At 68.6% G+C, this 21,857-nt stretch overlaps 4 protein-coding genes across 4 annotated transcripts; 3 read left to right on the top strand and 1 right to left on the bottom strand.

Annotated features, from left to right (window-relative positions):
* Positions 1–5,030: 5,030 nt before the first annotated feature.
* CHLNCDRAFT_22710 (hypothetical protein) lies at positions 5,031–7,854 on the top strand (the record flags this gene model as incomplete). Its single annotated transcript, XM_005847969.1, has 9 exons — positions 5,031–5,189; positions 5,427–5,539; positions 5,755–5,859; positions 6,103–6,241; positions 6,354–6,719; positions 6,902–6,985; positions 7,154–7,264; positions 7,486–7,605; positions 7,762–7,854. 9 exons carry the CDS (start codon positions 5,031–5,033, stop codon positions 7,852–7,854), a joined length of 1,290 nt encoding a protein of 429 aa, XP_005848031.1.
* Positions 7,855–8,005: 151 nt separating this feature from the next.
* On the bottom strand, positions 8,006–10,355 carry CHLNCDRAFT_145199 (hypothetical protein; the record flags this gene model as incomplete). The annotated part of the gene is made up of 8 exons (XM_005847807.1): positions 8,006–8,214; positions 8,359–8,755; positions 8,972–9,139; positions 9,288–9,410; positions 9,534–9,653; positions 9,775–9,897; positions 10,007–10,082; positions 10,201–10,355. The coding sequence occupies 8 exons, from the start codon at positions 10,353–10,355 to the stop codon at positions 8,006–8,008; spliced, it is 1,371 nt and encodes a 456-aa protein (XP_005847869.1).
* Positions 10,356–10,700: 345 nt separating this feature from the next.
* Positions 10,701–12,453, top strand: CHLNCDRAFT_145198 (hypothetical protein; the record flags this gene model as incomplete). Its single annotated transcript, XM_005847968.1, has 5 exons — positions 10,701–10,815; positions 10,953–11,543; positions 11,704–11,840; positions 11,985–12,071; positions 12,307–12,453. 5 exons carry the CDS (start codon positions 10,701–10,703, stop codon positions 12,451–12,453), a joined length of 1,077 nt encoding a protein of 358 aa, XP_005848030.1.
* Positions 12,454–13,055: 602 nt separating this feature from the next.
* CHLNCDRAFT_145197 (hypothetical protein) lies at positions 13,056–21,686 on the top strand (the record flags this gene model as incomplete). The annotated part of the gene is made up of 27 exons (XM_005847967.1): positions 13,056–13,394; positions 13,579–13,852; positions 14,034–14,115; positions 14,319–14,403; positions 14,569–14,682; positions 14,804–15,005; positions 15,138–15,182; positions 15,360–15,505; positions 15,653–15,757; positions 16,099–16,450; positions 16,620–16,687; positions 16,860–16,952; positions 17,124–17,178; positions 17,350–17,424; positions 17,551–17,615; positions 17,825–17,918; positions 18,133–18,261; positions 18,447–18,580; positions 18,774–18,864; positions 19,095–19,171; positions 19,352–19,717; positions 19,978–20,089; positions 20,329–20,470; positions 20,653–20,831; positions 20,998–21,114; positions 21,243–21,306; positions 21,482–21,686. 27 exons carry the CDS (start codon positions 13,056–13,058, stop codon positions 21,684–21,686), a joined length of 3,810 nt encoding a protein of 1,269 aa, XP_005848029.1.
* Between the last annotated feature and the right edge of the window lie 171 nt (positions 21,687–21,857).

The raw sequence follows: 21,857 nt of genomic DNA, 5'->3' as shown, positions 1-21,857 counted from the left end.
CCCTTGATGCATCCCGCTGAGACCAGCGGGACAGCACACTGACCGACCGACTGACCTGCCGGCCCCCGCCTGTTGTTGCTGACCTTGATTGACATGTGCGGCCGGCTTTCCCATTTGACTCCACTTGCTAACATTTTTCGCCCTGGACCACCATCACTGCGGGCCCCTGTTGCTCTCCCTCCCTCTTGGATGACCCCCCATTTGACTACCGCCACCCACTGCACTGCCACCCTTTGCTGTATCGCTTCTGGATGTCAGGGATTGTAACTTCATGGCACAACAATGTGGGCTGTCTGCGGGCCATTGCCAGAGCTGGCGGCGGCAGCCGCGGTGCCATGGCATGATGCCAAACCGAGCCTGCCCCTGCTACTTGTGCGCTTTGGCCCTCCCCACCCCTCAGACGTGCCCGCTGGCCGACCATCCTGAGACGTTGCCTGCTGCCGCCGCTGGCAGAGGCCCACCAGCTGCAGAGCTGTTCGTCAGAGGTTGCTGTCAACTGACTACAGCTGCCTGCGTGGCCGAGCCAGCCTTCCTTGCACACCGCACTCATGGGCCCCTTCAGAACCAGATGGCAAGCCTGTTGAAGGGGGGGGGTAGACGAACTGCCCGACTGGCGGCAGCCCCCGGTAAGGGGGCCGCAAGCTTGGGTCGCCCGCCAAAAGGGTATCAGTGGGGCGCTCACACTGCAAACCTTCACCCTCCATGCCGCCACACGCAGGTTTGAGCCGGGCCGCGCAGTTTTTACGTGCGACAGCGTCGAGGGAGCTTCTCGGCCCCCCCCACAAAATGTTTGGGTCGGGGGTGGCAGGCGAGCCACCGGGCCGCGCACCCCACCCAGTCCCTTCCAGCCCGGTTTCCATTGTGTTTCATGTCTTGCACCAGTATGAGAAGCCCTGAACATAGCCGGTTGGCGTAAACCGTTGACTTGAGGGCGGGCCGCGGTCTGAGGAGAGGGGTCAAATCGCACGGGTCGCTTCCGCACAGCCCCAGGTGGACGTTCGGGCCGCTGAGGTGGTCAAGCCGCCACCGCCCTCCGCCCCACCATTCTCCCACTTCATTCCATCATCGGCCACTGGAGGGGCCTCTCGCTTGACTCTCAAGCTATCCACACGTGAACACCTCCACCCACTCCAAACTCCCGAAGACTCTCAGCCCGGGCCGGCCCAACTCGGCTCGCAAGGCTTCCCACAGCGCGGCACAGCCCTCAGAGGTGCGAAGCGCGGGTGGCGCGGCCCAGGGAGGCCCCGTTGGGCACGCTGGGGGAGCAGGGTACTTGCCTAGCATGGGGCGGCGGCCTCCCGCCCACCCGGGTTTCCTCTTCAGCGACTCGGGATGGGTGGGCTGGGGCATGCAGAGGCCAGCCCGGTCTCCTCCCCGCCTAGCGTACACAGCCCTGCTCACTAGCTGGCGCCCCCCCACCGCCCCCCACCTTTGTTGCTGCAGGCTGCCCGCTGCTCCACCTCTCCTCTCCAGAGGACTTATGAACATTAGTGGGTTCGGATTCGTCACGGTCCTTGCCTGCAAACTTGCGGTGAGTTACAGCACAGCCCGCAGCCAGTGGCCGCCGCCAGGGCCTGTGCTTGCGCTGCCACGTCTCCCCCGCGCGAGCCCCACCACTCAACCCTCATCCCCGTGCTTTCCTGCTGCAGTGCATTGCGGCGTGCACAGCCGTGGTGCTGTCCCTTGACCACACCGCGGCCCGCGATGGCCCCCGCTGGGTGGATCAGACCATAGTCTCCACCGGCGCGGCCTCCGCGGCCTGCGCGCTAGCCGTGATCTGCTTCCAGGTGAGGACCCTACCGGCACACGCAGCTGCCAGCAGCCGGTGCGACGCTGGCCGCCCTCCCCGCGCCTGCCTCCTCTTGCCCGCCCATCTCACCCGCCCCGCCCTCCTCGCTGCCTCCCTCTTCTTGCAGATCTACCGTGCCTTCTCTGGCACCGCCTCCCGGGCTGGTGTTGCGCTGGCGGAGCAGGCGCCGCCGCGCACACCGCCATGCTGGCAGCCCTGTCGCTGTACTGGTCCTTCTTCCACCACAAGACCTACTACCGCAGCGGCAGTGGCGCCGACGGCCGCCGCACCGTGGTGCACCTCCAGGTCAACTACTTTGACTACTACGGGCGGTGGAGCGACGAGGAGGCGGCCCTGTACGCTCTGGGCTGCCTGGCGGGCGTCGCGGCCTGGCTCATGGCGCTGGCCGCGTCCTACGTCGACACGCGCCGCGCCGCCAAGCAGCTGACCAGCGGCCGCATGCCGCTGGCGGCCAGCGCGCCGCACGCGGCCAGCCACACCGTGAACGTCATCGCCGAGCAGCTGGTGCCCGCCACGCCGCGCACCCCCTCCTCGCTGGCGCTCTGCTCGCCACGCGCCGCCACGCCGGTGCACGCCGACGCCCTGCTCCTGCCCGGCAAGGCCGCCGCGGCCCTGGAGGCCGATGCGCTGGTGCTGCCGGGCACCCCCACCCTTGCGCAGCACCGCGCGGCCCAGACCTGAGCTGGCGCCGGAGCTGCAACAGTGCTCCACGCTGCCTTGCCAACGACGGGCCCCTTAGGAGCCCCACCCATTCTTTCAACGCTTGCCTTCTGACCCCAGCTCCTCTGACCCTTAGCTGTGGAGAGCCTCAAACCTGGTGTTCCTGCACCAGTATACCCTTGACACATGGATGCGCATTATGCATGCGCACCTCCGCTGTTTTCCTGGCCATTAGCCCCTTCCCCGATATCAAATGCTCCTGTCTCACCCAGCCTCTCTACCCATCACCACGCATCCATCACGCATACCGACCTTCCTTTTACCACGGCTTCCCTGCTACACAAAATCTACTCATGTTGCCTGCCTTGTCGAACCGCCATTTTTTCATGCTTTTGCTCCAGCACTGCCCAATAACTTTTGCCGAAATCAATCTGACTGATTCACGCTTGCCCAGGCTCACGCCGGGCGTCTGTTGTAAGCAAACAGACATCAGTAGTACGCATCCATTCATTCATTCAGCACACAGACCGGCCGCCTCTTGCTCGAGGGCGGCCCACTTTGGCCTGGGCAGCCCGGGCCGCCCTCCCCCCCGGGCGCATGTTCGGTGTTGGAGGGGTGTGCCCAGCGATAGGGGGCCCCTGAAGGCATGCGCCGAGGCCGGGAAGCGTGGTTCGGCGCTGCTGCACGCTTGGCGATTTGAACAGAACCACGTGCCGCCGAGCTGCGGCCGCAGTTTCCGGCCCACGGTCTACGGTCGCAGCCACGGGACTCGGCGGCACGGCGTTTCGGTCCACGGCTTGCTGCCGCCGCCGTCGCAGGGGTGCTGCCTGCGGCGGCGGCGGCACGGCGTTTGGGTCCACGGCTTGCTGCCGCTGCCGCCGCCGCAGGGGTGCTGCCTGCGGCGGCGGCGGTAGCGCACGTGGCAACCCCCCGCGTTTCCTTGCCTCCCATCCACCGGACCCCGTCCTGCGCTTCACTTTGTTTAGGGAGGGGCTGCTCACTGCTCATTGCTCATTGCTCATCGCACACTGCTCAACGCTCATTGCCCTATATCCCACCCAGCCGCAGGACTCCACTGCCGCCCGCGCCCCGCCCCATCTGGCCGCTTGCGCGCCCCATCCCCCCTCGATGGGGCCCGCCCACACCGGGGCCTCCCCCCTCCCGCCCACTGCTTTCTCAACGGCCCCGAGCCGGGGCTGCCCTCATTGCATACATAGTGCGCCTTTCCCTGCTTTTCTAGTGACCTAGCGTTCCGCACTGCCGTTTGGCCAGCCCATGCTCCCGTACCGTTGCGTTTCTCCCCAATGCGCCATGCCACTTTGCCAGTCATACACACGTTTCGATGCGTGCCCTGTCAGCTGCTTGCGTTGCATGTCGCCTTGCTCCACCCCTGTTTTATTGCTTTCTCTGCTTTCGCCCGGTTCCCGTCCCGTTTCGGCGGGGAGTCTATGTTGCAAGCTAGTTCTTGCTTTACCAGACTTTAAGCCCACACAAGCACAAGCAAGCATCAACACACACTGGCAGATGAGGGAACGGATCAATAGGGTGGAGCCTGATGGGAGCCTGCGGCAGGGCACACGTGAAGGGCACACGCGAGAACAGTGCCAGCGTCGAGTGTGCTGCCGTGGGCAGTGCAGCCCTCTCCGTCTGTGGCAGAACATGCCGATGCTGCTGGGCCCCTTGAATGCCGAATTGCAATAGATAGAAACCCTGCAGTGTCAATGGGCTGCTGGTTTGGAGGAGCGCGCTGGACTCCTGGGCAGGCGGCGCACTGCTGGCGGCCCTGCTGGCAGAGGATGCAGCTGGCGCAGTGTTTCTGAAAGCTGGCGAAATCGCCAAATGCTGGCGAAATCGGGCCAAAAAACGGCTCTGGCTGGCGATTGGCCGAAGGCCATCGCCAGCCAGGGCTGGCTAAATGAGGGCAGGCGGCGGGGCGACAGCGCGTCGCCAGCCCCCATGACATCGCCAATATTTTGAGGAGAAATGGCCAATTTTCCTCAGGAACTTCACTCCATAGTGTTAAACAAGCGCCAGCTTGCTGGGGGCTTCGCCCCCAGTCCCCCAAAAGGGAGGCAAGTGCCGACAAAGCAACAGCGGCGCCGCATGTGGCCGCTGCGCTGTGCCAGGCGCAAGGGTGGCTCCCCCGCATTTCGCCAATCCTCAATGTGCCATCGCCAGCTGATTGGCGAAATTTGGACGCGACAGCAGTCCTCATCGCCCGCCCATCGCCAAAGCTGCCACGAGGGCCAGAAACACTGAGCTGGCGCCCTCCCTGCATCCTTCTCTGGTCCTCAATTGCTGTTCTTATCCCCACTTTGTGCCTTCCCCGTCCACTGCGAGCCCTTCCAGAGGCTGGCCTTGCACCCGAGTCCCACAACCGGCTTCTATAGCGGCACAGTGGGGCCGTTTGCGCCGTGAGGGTGCGCAGACATGGGAAAAAATGGTGAGTCGTCGATCGGCGGTGGTGGTGCACCTCGACGGTCGCTGTCTGAGCTGAGCCAAGCTGATTGTGGCAGCACGAGGTGTACAGCCGAGGCTGCACTGTGCGGTTGAGGCTGCAATGTGCCAGGCAGCGGTGGCTGCCACCGGGCCCGCCGCCAGGCGCTGCCACCGCCACCGCTGTCGAGCCTTCCTGCCCGGTGCAGACTTCCTGACCCCCAAGGCCATCGGCAACCGCATCAAAGCCAAGGGCTTGCAGAAGCTGCGATGGTACTGCCAGGTGCGAGTGCGGCGAGCCTGCCAAAGAGCTGTGGCTGCCGCCATCGGCGCCCCCGATGCTGCGCTGTGCCTCTAGCTGCGTGTCCTGCCTCAGCTGCTGCTTTGCTGCCACCAAAGGCCCAGCCGCCCTTCTGTTGCCAGAAGTAGCGGGCTGTGCTGCCCTTGAAGCAGCACGGTGGGCTGCCCTGCTGGCCAACCCTGCCCCGCCCTGCCTGGTGTCCCTGCCGCTTCCACGCAGATGTGCGAGAAGCAGTGCCGCGACGAGAACGGGTTCAAGTGCCACCTCAGCTCGGAGGGGCACAAGCGGCAGATGGAGATCTTTGGGCAGAACCCTCACCGCATCGTGGAGGGGTGAGGCGGGGGCTGCCCTGAGCGCGCCTGCCCCTCTACCCCGCCCGTGCCGGCCCGTCCGTGCCCTGCCCCTGCCCTCCTTGAGCCACCCCCTGCCCTGCCCCTGCCCTCCTTGAGCCACCCCCTGCCCTGCCCTGCCCTCCTTGAGCCACCCCTTGCCCTGACCTGACCTGACCTGACCTGACCTGACCTGCGCTTCCCTGGCCGCCCCGCAGGTACAGCGAGGAGTTTGAGAAGACGTTTCTCGACCACCTGAAGCAGGCGCACCCCTTCTCCCGCATCGCCGCCAACGTGGTCTACAACGAGTACATCAACGACAGGTGGCGGCATGGGTGGTGTGGGTGGCTGTGTGGGTGGGTGCCGCACACGCCTGGCGGCGGCGGCGGCGGCGGCGGTGGTGATCGTGCTGCACTGCGGCTGTGTTTGGCGGCGATGGGGCGGGGCGCAGCCTGTTTGGGGTCACGCCCGCCCACCCTGCCCCGCCTCCCCGGCCCTCCTCACCGCCTCCACCCGGCCGCGCCGCCCGTGTGCTGCCTGCCCCCTCCACACACACACACACGCAGGTACCATGTGCACATGAACAGTACCAAGTGGCTGACGCTGACCGAATTTGTGAAGCACCTGGGGCGCACGGGGCAGTGCAAGGTGGAGGAGACTGAGAAGGGCTGGTTCATCACGCTGGTGCACCGAGACGAGATGGAGGTGAGCGCTGCGGGGACAGCAAGCGGCGGCGCTGATGCGCTGGCCGCTCTGGCCGCTCCCTGGCGGTTGGCTCCCTGGCCCGACCCGCGCGCCTGCCCGGGTTGCTTCGCAGGAGATTGAGGGGAAGAAGCGGGCCAAGCGGGAGCGCGCGGAGCAGGTGGAGGAGGAGCGGCAGCGGCGCATGCTGCAGGAGCAGATTGAGCGGGCGCAGAAGATGGCGCGCACAGACGGCGGCGGGGAGCAGCCCCCCGGCGCCACCGAGCTGCGGCGGGAGGAGCTGGAGCAGCCGCTGGGGTTCCAGCTGGCGGCGGGCCGCGGCGCGGCGGCGCCCTCTGCGGCAGCGCACGATGGGCAGCAGCAGCGGGAGCGGGGGGCCAGGCCGGCGCTGGCGTTTGAGGAGGAGGGCGGCGGCGGGGCATCTGCGGGCAAGGGGGCGGCGGGAGGGAGGAAGAGCAAGATAGAGGAGCTGATGGAAAAGGTAGGGGAGGGAGAGCGAGCTGCTGGAGCTCATGGGGAGGTCTGCTGGAGTGCATGGGGAGGTGGTGGCTTGCGGCTTGTGGCCAGGCACGTGTCTGGTGCAGCACAGCAGGATGCTGACCTGGCACCTGCCCCTCCTGGCCTTGTGCCTGCCCACAGGACCGCGCCGCCAAGCAGGCCCAGGCGGCGTCGGATGCGGCGCGCGCGGCGGCGACGGAGCAGCAGCAGCGGCTGGACTATTGGCTGGCGCCGGGCATAGTGGTCAAGGTGGGGGCTGGCGTTCCCTTTGGCTTTTCAGCTCAGCAGGGAGCGTGGATGTGCTGGACAGCCCGGGCAGCAGAGCGGCACTGCAGGGATCCCAGCAGGCCCAACCTCTCCCTCCCATCCCATGTCCTCTCTTTTTTCTGTCCCCCACGGCCCCTCCCTGTGCGCCAGGTGCTGGCCAAGAAGCTGGGCGACTACTACAAGAAGAAGGGGGTGGTACTGCGGGTGGTGGAGCGGTACCGGGGCGAGGTGGAGATGAGCGACTCGGGGGACGTGCTGCAGGTGGGCGGCATGTGGGGGTGGGGTGGGTGGTGGGAAGGGAGGTGGGCAGGTGCAGGTGGGGGCCCAGGAGGGGAGGGCGATGCCTGGGCCCGTGAACAGTGGCTGTGCCGGTTTTTTCCACTCCCAGGTGCCGTGTGTTTATGGGTTTTAGGGTCCAGCGCCCCACCCACCCACAACCCCCACCCCACCCCACCAAACCCCACCATCACCATCGCCCGCAGGTGGACCAGGCGGAGCTGGAGACGGTGGTGCCGCAGCCGGGCGGCACGGTGCTGGTGGTCAGCGGGCCGCACCGCGGCGCCAGGGGCACGCTGGTGGGCATAGACACCAAGAAGTTCAAGGTGGGGAGGGCGCGGGGATGGGGCGGGGCGGCGGGACGCGCCCGCTCGCTTGCGCGCTCCCTGTCTGTGCGGCCGGCGCCGCAGCAGCCCCAGCACTTGCCCCACCTCCCCCACCAGCACACACACAATCGCACGGGCTGCCCTGCCTGCCCGCAGGCGGAGGTGAAGCTGCGGGGCGGGGCGCAGGATGGGCGCAGCGTGTGGCTGGAGTACGAAGACTTCAGCCGCTGGCAGGGCACTTTCAAGTGATGCGGCGGCAGCACGCCCAGGCGCCTGTGCCAGCCCACAAGATCTGCCTACTTTGCCCATTTCATCTGCTCTCTCCTGTCTCCTATTTGATTGCGTTGCTTGGTTTGCAAGCTCAAAGTGCACACGGTTCAAATGCCTGCAGCGCGCCGGCTCACTCCTCGTCCTCCTCATCCTCCAACAGAAGAAACTTGGCCGCCACCGCCGCCACCGCCTCCAGCTGCTGCTCCGTGCTCTCCTCCACCGCGTCTGCCTGCTGCTCCGCGCTCTGCTCCTCCACCGGGAGCAGCGGGATGGCGCTCTTGGTGGTGGCGGCGCCGCGGCACATGATGAACCCTTTGTCCGTCTCCCGCACGCTCTTGCCTGCAGCAGCAGGGCCAGGGGGGGAGCACAGCTTCAGCACACCGAACTGAACTGACAACAGCTCAGCCAGCTCAGCATCAGGATGGCATGCAGCACATCCCACGCCCTGCGTGCCCGTGGCCCGCGCACACACACACAGCACACCTTGCGCGTCCTCCTTTGCCGCCGCCAGCTGCGCCACCAGCTGCTGCCGTATCATGCCCTTGACGCCCTCCACCACCGCCGCCTCGCCCTTGCCAACAACGTACACCAGCACGCGCCACACCACCCCCGCCTGCAGCCGCGTCAGCCGCAGCTCCGAGCGCAGCCGAGACAGCACCTCGGCCGGCGCCGCCAGCGGGTGCTCCAGCGCCGCCAGCCGGGCTGCCTTGCCGCTGCCGCTGCCGCTGCCGTTGGCGGTGGCTGCCGACGACTTTCCCTTGTCGCCGGCCAGCGCAGAGATGCGCTCCGCGGCGGCCGCCTGCGCCCAGTCCAGCGCCAGCGCACGCTGCACATCCAGGCCGGTGCGCAGCGCTTGCAGCGCGTCTGCAGGGTCCTCAAACTGGGGGCAAGGCCAGGAGGGGCGCGGCGGCGGCAGCAGAGGTGAGCTGCGGGCTGTAGGTGGTGGGTGGTGGGGCAGGGGCATCACACTGCGGTCTGAATGCCAACAAAACATGGGGCCGCCAACAGTGCATGGCCCAGCCTGCGGCTGCAGGCAGCGCTCCCGCACGCTGCGCCGCGCTGCGCCGCGCTGTGCCGCCTCTCCAGCCCAGCTCACCGACAGGTCACAGGCGCCCGTCTGCTCCGCCAGCCCCTGCGCCGCTTGCAGCAGCATGCTGCCCGCGCCGCGCCCCTGGTGCGGCGGCAGCACCAGGATCTGTGCCAGCTTGAGCCGGGCACCTGCCGGGTAATGGTAGTGCCGATACACAGTGGCAAACCCCAGCACCTGCAGGGCAGCGGGGGGCAGCAGGAACCGAGCCGGGGCGAGGGGAGAAGCGGGTTGGTGGCGGGGCAGAACGAGGCTACAGCTGAGAGAGGGGTTAGTCCGCTGCCGACCGATGCGGGAGGGCGCTGCGGCTGGAGCCGCGCCGCACCTCCACGCCCTCGGGTGACTGCTCCACCGCGGTCAGCAGGTGCCAGCCCTCATCCTCCTGGTCGATAGTGCTGGCGGCATCCACAAAGAAGTAGAGCAGGGGCTGCAGCCGCGCGTGCATCGCCTGCGGGACGGGAGGCATGCAGGGGCAAGGCGTCGAGCGGCGCTGGACCGGCGAGCCACGCTGAAGAGGTGGCAAGCTGTCCGCCCAACCACCGCCGCCCCGCCACGCCCCCGTGCTGCCCACCTTGAGCGCGGGGTTGGCGGTGGCCAGGTGGGCGTGGCACACCCGGAACGTTGACCCCTCCTCCGTCTCCCGGCTGGCCACCTGCTCGCCCAGCAGCCCCACATCAATGCCCGCCTCCTCCTGCACTCGCAGGCCAGGCCAGGCGGCAGATGAGCCCCATGAGCCCCATGCCTATGTCTGTGCTCTCCAGCCGTTGTACACTCCCTGCCCCAGCGCGGCCGCCCCAGACCTGCTCCCCCACCTGCAGCGCCGCATCAAACTGCGCCTTGTCCTGGAAGAATCCCGCCTCAAAGGCGTCCGCAAACGGCTGCTTCAGCTCTGTGGCGCCGGGCCCCTTGGCCGCGTACTTGACGTCGATGAATGCCTGCTCGGCAGCAGGAGCCAGGGCAAGGGCAGGTGGATGCAAAGTCTGGAGTGCGAGGCAAGGTGGGGACGGGCGCTGTGTCGCCCCGCCACACCAAGAGCAGGCGCACCTGGAACTGTGGCGTGAGCCACACGTCGATGCTGAGGCCGTCGTATCCCACAATCTCCTCCTTCTCGCCAAACAGCCTGCAGGGCAGCAGGCGAGCGGCGGGTCGGCACGGCGGCAGCGTGGCGGGTCGGTGGCGGCTCGGCCGGTAGCACCCCAGGCATCGCCCATCGGCTTCCCAGCTCCTCCTCTGCTCACTGGTGCGTCATTTCCGGCGGGAAGTTGCCGTTCTCCTCGATCACCACCCGCCCCTCAGCGTCCTTCTTCAAAAGATGGAATGTCAGCGCCTCCTCTGCTGGTAAACCCGTGTGGATGGCCCCCTCCACACGAGGCCGCTTGGCAAAAGGCTCCATGAGGAAGACAGCTGCACCCAAAGCGATCCAAACCGGCTTGGATCCAAACCCCAGGAGTGCAGGGCGAGGGAGGTCAGCTATGGGCAGACGCAGGGTGAATGACGATGCCAATTTGTCGCCTGCGGCAGACAAAACGAAGTACCTTCGGTCGGTATTGCCCTTCGCCCGAGACCCTAGCGCTCCCGCCTCCAGGAACGGGATGGCATTTGCACGGATGCTGCCATTATTGTGATTGCTCAGGGGATGCCATTGGCGGGCCTGACGCTGCCCACTTGCTTCACTGCTGCCGTCCCGACCAGTTACGAGCTAAAACAGGCGGTCAGAGTGCCGCCCAAAGCGGCCAGGATGTCCCAGGGCTCGGTCCTGGTGCCGCTCCGACTGGAACGGGCAGAGGAAGAGGCCGCCCTGCTAGAGTACAGCATGCGCACCAGCAGGGGCGCAGTCTACCTGCACTGCACAGGTGGGGTACGAGGGGGTGTCGGAGCAGGGTAGCAGGGCGGCTGGCAGCCGCCCACCGCACCCCTGCGGTGCTAGCGGAAGTCAGCCGGGCGCTATGGTGCCAGCGCGTGCTTGGCTGCCTCTCACCCGTGCCTGCAGGCCCAGCAGCGAGCAGCCCGCCCACCACCGCCACCCTGGACTACCTCACGCACTGCCTGGAGCCCTCGGCGCACGGCATGCCGCGCTGCGACGTCTTCCCGCTGATGCCCTGCATGGGCTGGTCGGCGGAGCGGGTGGCAGAGCGGCTGACAGATGTGGAGGAGGTTGTGGCTGCGGCAGAGCATGCGGGGGACTGCCATGCGCTGGTGGACCTGATTAATGAGTCACGGCAGCGAGCGGGCCTGCCCAGCGTCAGCCTCACGCTTACCGCGGGCCACCAAGAGGCTGGAGATGCAGCGAGTGGTGAGCCGCCGCAGCAGCCAGACGGCGGCGGCAGCGTCGGCGGCAGTAGAGGCGGCAGCGCCGACGGACAGCTGCCGCAACAGCAGCAGCAGCAGGGGGATGGCATGGGCGGGGCCGGCGGCCCGCCTGTGCCCCGCTCCCGCGTCATCGGGGACTGGCCCTCGCCCGTGCTCCAGTTCAGCAAGGTGGCGGTGGGCGGCACGTTTGACCGCCTGCACGCGGGGCACCGCCTGCTGCTGGCTGCCACCGCGCTGCTGGCCACGCGCAGCATCTTTGTAGGCATCACAGGTGGGCCGGGTGGAGATGGAGGCCGGCCGGGCGCGGTACATGCGGGTACATGCCCCTCGGTGCTGCATGCTGCATGCTCCATTCGCCTGCTGCCGACGCAGGCCGTGCCTTGCCTCACGCTCTGCACGCGCACGCACCCGTGCCCCTTGTCTGGCCGCAGCCGACGCGCTGCTGGCCACGAAGAAGAACCGGGCGCTGCTGGAGGGGTATGCGGAGCGGGAGGCGGCGGCGGTGGGATACATGCAGGTGGTCAACCCGGAGGCCACCGTGGTGGCGGGGCCCCTCACCAACCCCAAGGTGTGGTGGGCGGGTGGCAGGGGCTATGGCGGTGCTTGCTGCCGCGCAGCCAGCCAGCAGCGGTGCGCAGGCGCGAGTGGCGGCTGGCGCAGAAGTCGGGCGCCAGGCAGGCTTACTGCGCAGTGTGGCGTGCCTGGGGTGCAGGAGCCGCCGCTGTGCGCTGTGGACCCCGAGTTTGATGCCATTGTTGTGTCGGAGGAGACGGTGCCGGGGGCGCACGCCATCAACCAGGTGGGCGGCGCTGGTTGGGTGTGGGTGCCTAGCCGTGCAGGGGGCTAGTGCTGGTGGGCCTGCTGGGGTTGAGTAGTGGGCAAGATGATCTTTGTGCGCGGCTAGCCTGTTGCTCTGGGCTTGGGGATTCGGTGGGCAGGTGTGCGCAGGACGAGGCAGGAACACGTGGCAACAAGGCGGAGGATGCAACCGCCTCGCCGCCTGACATTGCTCCTTGCGCCGCTTTTACTTGCAGACGCGGGCAGAGCTGGGGTTCCCCCCACTCGTGATTGTGGTCGTTGGGCTCATCTACTCCCGCCGCCGCGCAGCCAAGCTGAGCTCCACTGACCTTCGGGAGGAGGATGCGGCGGGGGCGGCCAGCGGCAGCCCGGCGCCCCGGTAGCCGCGCTGCTCTAAGTTGTGACGCAATGGTGCAATTGTGCTGTTGTACTTTCTTGGCCGACTGTTCTGGGTCAGAGACACTACTGTACTGTCATTGCAAAAACCAAAACCCCTACAAGATGTCCGGCACCTGCGGCTGCTGATGGGACGCCAGAGGGGCGGGGTGTGGGGCGCTGAAATGGCGGCAATCTCGCAGGATTGCTATACATCGTGATCGGCGGAAAACCTTGGCAGTTTTCGCATGCTGGGAGGCTCTGCAGACCCTTGCTGACGACACTGGCGCAGGCAACTTGCAGCCTATCGTGCGGCCTTTGCTGCAGAGCATCACGCGATAACGCTGACCGGCTTCCAGTGAAACTGGGTATGGTTGCTGCTCGCGCCGTGCCATGCGCCTAAGCGCAGCTTTGCAGGAGCATTTGGCTCTGCAGCGCAAGGGATTGAGAGGAATACGACAGGTGGGAGCATTGCCCAGCTAGCCAGCAGCATGCCGGGACCAGAGCGGGGGCTCCCCTGCCGCTCGTGCACGTCCCGCCGCCGCTTGTCGCCCCGCCCCCTGCCATTGAGGTGCTCTTCCTTCCTGCCACGTGCTGTCTGCAGCAGCCCATGCTGGTGGCGGCATTAAGACGCAGAGGGACAGCATGGCTGGCGCAGCTGGCGGAGCTGGCGCCAGCCGCCGGCCGCGGCCTGCTCATGGGCGGCAGCCTGAGCAGCGGCGGCGGGGTCAACGCTGGGCGCCGCGCCCTGGCCAGCACGGCAGCCAGCGCTGCAGCCAACGCACCTGCCGCAGCCGGCGCTGCCGCGACCGGCAGTGCCGCGGCGGCGGCCAAGGCGACGAGGAAGCAGGGCGCGGCTGGGGCTGCCAGGCAGGGCCCAACGGTGCTGCTGGTTGAGTCGCCCGCAAAGGCGCGGAAGATCCAAGACTTCCTTGGGCCAGACTACAAGGTGCAGCGTGGGCGTGCTGTGCATGCTGTGCATGTGCTGTGCATGCTGTGCAGTGCGTGCACAGCGCGCTGGCTCCTCGTCTCCTAGCAACGCCGTGTCCGATCAGGACGCCCACGCTGCTGTCTGCCGCACGGCTTTCCCGCAGCAGCCCGCCTGACCGCCTGCCTGGCTGCCTGCGCTGCAGGTGCTGGCCAGTTACGGCCACATCCGGGACCTGCCCGCCAGGGGCGGCTCGGTGGATCCCGACTCAGGGTTTGCCATGAAGTGGCAGGTGCTGGGCGCGGCAGAGGCGCGGCTGCCGGCCATCGCGTCGGCGGTACGGCAGGCGTCCCGCCTGGTGCTGGCCACCGACCCGGACCGAGAGGGGGAGGCCATCAGCTGGCACCTGGTGCAGGAGCTGCAGGGGCGGCGCGCCATACTCGAGAGCACCACCACGCAGCGCATCACTTTCACAGAGGGTGCGGCGCCCGCGTGCGCACGCTGTGTGTGTGCTCGTGCGCATTGTTTGGATGCTGATAGTGTTGGTTGTGATGATGGTGTGGTGGTGGTGGGTGGTAGGTGGCGGGTGTGGAGGGTGTGGAGAGCGGCTGCGCCTCCCCAACCGAGGGCTCAGGCCCCCCTCCCACCCACCCTCTGCAGTCACCAAGCGCGCGGTGCTGGAGGCGCTGCAGCGGCCGCGCGACATCTCCGAGCCACTGGTTCACGCCTACATGGCACGCAGGTGGCGCGCCGCGCTGCCGCCGCGCTGTCGCCAGCAAGCGGTGCCTGATGTAGCACCCACCTGTGCTGCTGCGCCTGCTGTGCCTGCTGCCCGCTGCCGCCAGCCTGGTGAGTGATGCCGAGTCCCTCCATCCACACACACGTGCACCAGCACCACATGGAGACACACACACGCATGTGCCACCACCACCACCACCCTCCCAGGGCGCTGGACTATCTGTTTGGCTTCCACCTGTCGCCCATGCTGTGGCGCAAGGTGCCCGGCGCGCGGTCGGCAGGCAGGGTGCAGGTGCGCCACACGCCAGCACGCCGTGCCGCCTGATCCCTGCTGAGTGTGCCCCGTGCCTGCCGCGTGTGACGCTTCAAACACCCAGCAGTCACTGGCACCGACTGCATTGGCGGGGCGCTGACAAGGGCACTGCTGTGGGCCGCCCCTGCCGATGTCGCCGCACAGTCTGTGGCGCTGCGCCTGGTGTGCGAGCGGGAGGCGGCCATTGATGCGTTCCAGCAGCACAAGTACTATACGGTGGAAGCCGACCTGCAGCTGCCCGGCGGCAGCACCATACAGGTGTGTGGGTGGGGGCTGGAAGGGACGGCCCGCTGCCCGCTGACTGCCATGCCAGTCGTTGGGACGTGAGCTGGCAAGGCACGGCCATCCCACGGGCTGCTCACTCTCCAACCTGCTGCAGGCGCGGCTGGCTGGCGTGGATGGCGCGTCGCCGCCCCAGCCGGGCTTCCCCGACCAGCAGGCGGCGGCAGCAGTGGCGGCGCGGGTGGCGGCAGCGCGGTTCACCGTGCGCGAGGCCAGCAGCAGGGAGCAGCAGCGGCAGCCGCCGCCCCCCTTCACCACCAGCACGCTGCAGCAGGAGGCAAACAAGCGGCTGGGCCTGGGTGAGCCGCACGGTGGGCCTGCTATGGTCGCATGCCATGCTGTGTGCAAGCGGCATGTGCCAGTGGCGTGGGCGCCAGTGGGGCAGGCTGGCCGGCCCGCCCACCCCTGCTGGGCTGCCATGCTGTGTGCAGGTGCCAGCCGCACGATGCAGCTGGCGCAGCAGCTCTACGAATCTGGTGAGCTGAACAGTGATGTATGTCCACAGCGACTGTGGAGCGGCTGTTTTTTGGTGGTGTTCAGCAGGCATCGGTGTGATGGATGCATGGCTCGCCGGCCCGCGGCTGCTGCCACCCTTCCTTCTTCACTTTTCAGCTCCTGCCGCCGTCACTGCCCGCCACACTGCTGCGCCGCAGGCCACATCTCGTACATGCGCACCGACGGCGTCAGCCTGGCGCCCGCCGCCGTGGAGGCGCTGCGGCAGGCGGCGGCGGCTGAGCACGGGGCGCAGTATGTGGCGGCGGAGGCGCGAGTGTACCGGTCCAGGAGCAAGAATGCGCAGGTGGCGTGTGGCGGCGGCGGCTCGTGCGCGTGTCCCCGTGCTTGTGTGTGGTGTGGTGTGTGTGGCGGTGTGTGTGGGAGGACGGGGCACTGCGCCGCGGCTGCCTCACTGCCGCCTTCACACACCGCCGCCTCCTGCCTGCTGCAGGAGGCGCACGAGGCCATCCGCCCCACCGACCCGCTGCTTACCGCCGAGCAGCTGGCTGAGCAGGGCGTGGAGCGCCCCGCTGCCAAGCTGTACGGGTGGGTGGCGGTGCCGCGCCTCGGCGGCTGCACGCTCTGCGCGCTGTGCTGCACCCGCTGCCTCGTGACAAGGAACATCGGGCGCCTGGTGCCGCTGCCTGGAGCTCAACGGCCGTGCTCCCTTGCCCGCCTGCAGGCTGATCCGCGGCAGGGCGCTGGCATGCCAGATGAGCGCAGCGCGCATAACACAGGCGGGTGGCGAAGGCGGGGGCAGGTTGCGGCGCGCCAGGGGCCGCCCACCCCCCACACACGCAGCCTGTGCCGCAACGCCAGCGGCCGCGCTTGCGCCACGCCGCGCCCTCTGCGCTGCAGCCCGCCCCCACCTCACCCTGCTGCGCGCCGCCGCTGCAGGTGGCCGCTGATCTGGCCAGCGAGGACGACGGCCTGCAGCTGCGTGCCACCGCCAGCGCCAGCGCCTTCCCCGGCTTCCTGGCCGCTTACTTTGACCCCGCTGCCATCTCTGCTGCTGCCGACGGCGGTAAAGCGGAGGATGAGGCAGGGGCGGCGCAGGCTGAGGAGGAGGGCGAGGGCGAGGGCGAGGGCGAGGGCGCCGCCGTCTCCTCCAGGCGGCGGGCGCAGCAGGAGGCGGCGCGGGCCGCCGCCGTGGCGGGCCTGGCAGCCATCCGGCGCGGGCAGGAGGTGGGGGTGAGCGAGGCGGCGGCCTCTGAGCACGAGACGCGCCCGCCGGCGCGCTACACAGAAGGTGCGGAGACCGCTGGGAGTGGGTGGGTGACCATGGTGCATGATGCGTTCGTGTGAGAAGGTGTGTGGGTAAGGGGCGGGGGCTGGACTCGCTTGGGCAGGAGCAGGAGCGTGGAAGCCGGCTCAAACCGAGGCGTGCCACCAGCCTGTTCCGCGCACACCTGCTGCAGGCAGCCTTGTGAAGCACCTGGAGGAGCTGGGCATTGGGCGGCCCAGCACCTACGCACCCACCATCAACGTGCTGCAGGCGAGCGGCAGCGGCGGCCTCGCCCTCTTGTTGCATGCCGCCACCCCGCCGCTGCATTGCCTACTGTTCTGACACCGCAACCGCACGGCGTCGCTGACAGTTTGCCTGCCTACCTGCCTTGCCCTTGCCTTGCCCTGCCTGCTGCCCCTGCCCCTGTGCGCAGGCGCGCGGGTATGTGCGCAAGGAGGGGCGGGCGCTGCATGCCGAGGCGCTGGGCCGCGTGCTCACCGCCTTCCTGCAGGCATACTTCCCTCAGGTGGGGCGCGGGAGCTGCGCTGTGGTGGTGGGGCGTTGTTGTTGGCGGCGACTGGCTGGTGGCGGCGACTGGCGAGCACAGCTGGAGGCTATGCCACGCGCCCACCGCCTTATTGCCCCCTCCTCGCCTCCACCTCCACCTCCCCCTTCTCCTTGCTTGCCTGCCCTCCAGTATGTCGACTTTGGGTTCACAAGCAGCCTGGAGGAGCAGCTGGATGAGGTGTCGGGTGGGTGGTACCGCTGGCGTGTGGGACAGCCCGCCATGTGCCTGCCCTGCCCTGCCTGCCTGCCTGCCTGCCTGTGCCCGGTGTTCACTGCAGCCTGCACCACCGCAGCGCCAGCAGCGGAAGTGGTGGCAAGCCGGATCTGATTTGTTGATGTGTGTGTGTTGGCTGCAGGGGGCGGCACAGAGTGGCAGGATGTGCTGCGCGGGTTCTGGGCTCCCTTCACCGACACGCTCGACCACGTGGGGGGTGAGGCTGCCAGCATGGGATACTGGTGTGCCTGGCATGGCGGTACCGCAGGCCGTATTGCCTGGACCTGGTGCTATGCTGCCTGCGCCCGCCCTGGCTGACCCTGCCCGGCTGCTGCTGGCGCAGGCGTGCCGGTGACACATGTGATCGACAGGATGAATGAGATGGTGGGGGATCAGCTGATTGGGGAGGTGAGGGGGCACCGCCGGGACAGCAAGGCACTCAGTCGGCGCCGCCATCACACACACCGGCTGGACACTGCCGGCATGCCTCCTGGTGGCCTCCCCACCCCTGCTGGCCGTACACTCCCGCCCCTGCTCCCGCCCCTCGCCGCCACTCGCCGCCAGGCCCTGCCGTCGCCCTGCCCAGCCCAGGCATGGCTTTGTGCATGGCGTTGCAGGACCGCACCTGCCCCTCCTGCGGCGGCCAGCTGTCCATCAAGTTTGTGTCCAAGTCCAAAGTGCCTCCCTTTGTTGGCTGCTCCCTGTACCCAAGTGGGCCTGGGGCTGCGGGCCGCCCAGCGCTGCTGCTCGCCCGCATGCCAGCCACCTGCACAGCGCCTCCGATGCGGCGGCGCACTGATGCCGCCCTGGGCCTCGCGCCCCGCCCGCCACCACCCCTCTCGCCCACATCAACTGGCGCATCCAGCCCCGCACCCCTCCCCCGCACACACACTGGGATCTTTCCTGTTGGTTTTGTGGCATGCAGGCTGCAAGTACAGCCGCCCTATCCAAGTGGACTGGACGGTGGAGGAGCCGGCCGTCAAGAAGGGCACCATGGGCGAGGGCGAGGAGCAGATGCAGGCGGAGAAGGGGGTCGCGCTGACCGGCCTCTCGGGTGCGCGCCTGCTGGCGTAGCCGGCCCTCAGGCCGGCGCCTGTGCACGCCTGCAGCCGTGCCGAGCCGAGCCGCGCCGCGCTGCGTTGCACTGTGCTGTGCTCGGTGTGTGCATGCCGGCTCCGGTTGCCAACTCGCGCCCGTGTGCACCTCACCCGCCGTCGCCCCGCCTCTCTCCTGCCGCAGGCTATGCCCGCCTGCTGGGCGACGACCCTTCCTCGGGCATGCCAGTGTTTGTGCGGGCGGGGCTGTACGGGCCCTACGTACAGCGCGGTAACAACGAGGAGGAGCAGGGCTTCCGGCGCCAGGCGCTGCCACGGGTGCGCCGCTGCCGCCAGGCCGCCACACCGCCTCGCCCCCTTGCCTGCCGCCCGCGGCTGCCGCGCCCGGGCCTCGGCCGCGCTGCCCTGCCTACCAGCTTGCTCCTGCGCCTGCCGGCCCCCACAGCCCGCGCGTGCCTCCCCCCCTCACCGGCCTGCCCCTGCGCCTGGCGCCTCGCTCCGCGCCGCACAGCTGCAGCACATGCAGCACAAGGTGGTGACGCTTGCCTTGGCCCTGGAGATGCTGGCCCTGCCGAAAGACCTGGGCCTCAACCCGGCCACAGGTGGGCTTGGGGGGCCTGCCCTGGGCGCAGCTGCACACCGTGACCGCCACCATGCCTACACACATAAACACAACACACACACGCGCACAAGCACACACACACGCACACATGCGCGCACCTGTCGTGGGCACGGGAGGCCCACCCGGCCAGCCCGGCAGCCTTCTGTAGCCGGGCATTGGCCGGCACGCTGACGTGGCGCGGCGTGCCCGCCCCCGCGGCGCCGCCTGCAGGCGAGAGCGTGCTGGTGTCAATGGGCAAGTTTGGGCCCTTCATCCGCTGCGGGGCCCTGTCGCGCGCCGTGCCCAAGGTAGGTGGGTGGGTGGGCTGTGGGTGGGTGGGCACCTGCCTCACGCCTGCCTGCATGCCTGCCCGCCCGCCCGGCTCCTAGCCCGGCCCCTCCCAGCGTCTCGCTTGCCAGTCCCTTCCGCCCCGAGATTGGGCTGCCTCCCTCCCTCCCTGCCTCCCCTCTCCCTCCCTCCCTCCACAGGAGTACGACCCTCTGAAGCTGTCGCTGCCAGACGCGCTGCAGCTGCTGGCCGGCAAGACTATCTACTCCACTGGACGTGCCGCCCGCAAGGTGGCGGCGGCGCTGGCTGGGCCGCCGAATGGCGCGGCGGCGACGGGGAAGGGCGAGGTGCGCAGGCGCAGGGGCAGGCCGCGGCGCGTCGACGAGCTGGCGGCGGCGGTGGTGGCGGCCGTGGCGACGGGGGAGGCGCGGCCAGAGGCTGGGGAGGAGGCGGGGCTGCTGGATGGGGACGACGTGGACAGCGCGGCGCACAAGGCGCAGGTGGCCCGCCTGGGGGCGCGCATCGCGCTGGATGCGGCGGCAGAGGTGGAGGTGGAGCAGCTCAAGGTGAGGCCGGGCTCCTGTCGCGACGGCATGTGTGTGTGTGGTCGTTTGTGTTGAGTTGGTGGTGGTGGCGGGCCGGGGACCGTGGCGGGCTGCGCTCTGCTGCCGGGGGCGGCGCCATAGGCACATGCCAGCCGGGGGGGGCACATGTGAGCAGACGGGGCGTGCTTCCCCGGGCTTTGGCCCCTCGCCCTGCCATTACCACAACGCCGCTACAAACCACGCCTGAGCCCCCACTTCCGGGCCCGGCCCTGGCCCCGCAGGCGGCGCTGAAGTTGACCGATGGGCCTGCCATGGCCGCAGCACGGGCTGCCGCCGCCAGCAAGCCGAGGAACTACAAGCGCGGGCCCAGCGCTTACACGCTGTACTTCCGAAGTAAGGAGCACGCGCAGCAAGCAGGGGTGGGGCTTCCGGTTGGGCGCTGGCTGTCAGGGAGCCGGCGGCTGCAGCTGGGGCCGGGACCGGGGTGGGAGGGAGGGGAGGGAGGGCTGTGGTGGCGCTGGCATGGGAGGTAGGGGGGTACTGGGGGCTGCACGATCGTCATGTGCCCATCAGCATTCCAAATGCTGGGCTGCTTACAAGCCCCTACCGGCTGGCCCTCTGTCCTGCCGCAGGCGTGATGCAAGAGGCGGAGCGCACGGGTGACAAGTGGTGGCGGGCCCCCGGCCGCAACCTGGCAAAGGAGGTGGGGGCGCAGTGGACGCGCATGTCGCCCGAGGAGCGGCGGCCGTACGAGGAGCAGGCGACGAACGAGCAGTGAGGCGGCGCCGGCAGCTGCCGCTGCACTGTTGCCGCGCTGTTACAGCACCGGCAGTAGCTACTGCCGTGCCAGGAAACCGTGCCTGCCGTTAGCGTCCTGCACGCCGTGCCCCCTCATCTCCCCCGCACCCCCACACACGCACCCGCACGCTCGCCCACCACCACTCCTGGCACTGCAGGCTGCAGGCAGCGGCGCTGGAGCACGGCCTGCTGCCTGAGGGCACGGAGGTGGCGACGCTGGCGCCAGCTCAGCGTGCTGAGCTGGAGGCTGAGGTGGCACAGCGCGACGCGCGCGGCATCAGCCTGGACGAGACGCTGCAGAAGAAGCGTGAGCCCCGCCGCATGGCCTGGCTGGCTGGTGGGCTGGTGTGGGGGCTCCACGCGGGCTTGCGGCCAGGCCGGGCACCGTGTCGGCTGGCAGGGCGGTGCATGGCCGCTGGCTCCCTGCTTTCCCGCGCTTTCTGCGCTGGCTTGCCTACCGCCACCCACCCACCCCACGCCCCTGTCCCCCCTGCTGCCCGCAGTGAACCTGCCGCGCCCCCCAACCGCCTACAACCTCTTCACCAATGCCCACATCCATCAGGCCAGGCAGGGGCTGGGGCCCGCGCCGGCAGGCTCCGAAATCATGCTGCGGCTGTCGGGTGGGTGGCAGCCGGGCCGGGCCGGGCCGGGCCAGCTTTGCTGGCCACCCCGAGCGTGCCGGCGGCCCATTGCTGCGTCTGGCGCGGCGGGTCGCCTCACACGCCCACACTACGTGCACCCTGCGCAGAGATGTGGCGGTCTGCCACCATCCTGGAGAAGTCTGAGTTCAAGCTGGAGGCGGAGGAGGAGCTGTGAGCGGCCCCCTGGCTCGCCTGCCCTGCCCTGCCCTGCCCTGTTGCGCTTGCTTGCCTGCCATGCGCGTGGCGGGAAGCGTGTGAGGTGATGATGCAGGGGGATATGGCCGCGCATGCATGGTTCGCCTGCCGGCTCTGAGTGTGCGTCGGTGCATGCTGTGTGCATGTGCAGGCGGGCGTACAAGGAAGCCAAGGCCCAGCTGTCGCAGCAGCAGCAGGCGGCCGTGGCGGCCGCGCTTGCGGAGGGCCTGCCGCCGGTGGCGGCGGCGCGGGCGGGCATGCTGGCGGGGCAGGCGTTGATAGAGGAGTACCTGCGGCAGCGCGCAAAGCGCGTCGCGAGGGTCGCCGCCAAGAAGGCAGCCACCAAGGGCAGCTAGCTGGTGCGTGGAGGGGCAGCACGCAGCCAGGACGGCTGCTGTGCCGCGAGCGGAGCGTGCGGAAAGAGCACTGAGAGCACTGATCGAACTGAATTGACCACCTGTTTTTATGAAGTTGCGTGGAACCGATATAATCCTTGCGCATGTGGTGTGCTACTGCTACCAAAAGGT

The sequence above is a fragment of the Chlorella variabilis genome (assembly GCF_000147415.1).
Source record: "Chlorella variabilis unplaced genomic scaffold CHLNCscaffold_9, whole genome shotgun sequence".
In the NCBI taxonomy this organism is placed as follows: domain Eukaryota; kingdom Viridiplantae; phylum Chlorophyta; class Trebouxiophyceae; order Chlorellales; family Chlorellaceae; genus Chlorella; species Chlorella variabilis.
This window is presented reverse-complemented; position numbering and strand designations above follow the sequence as displayed.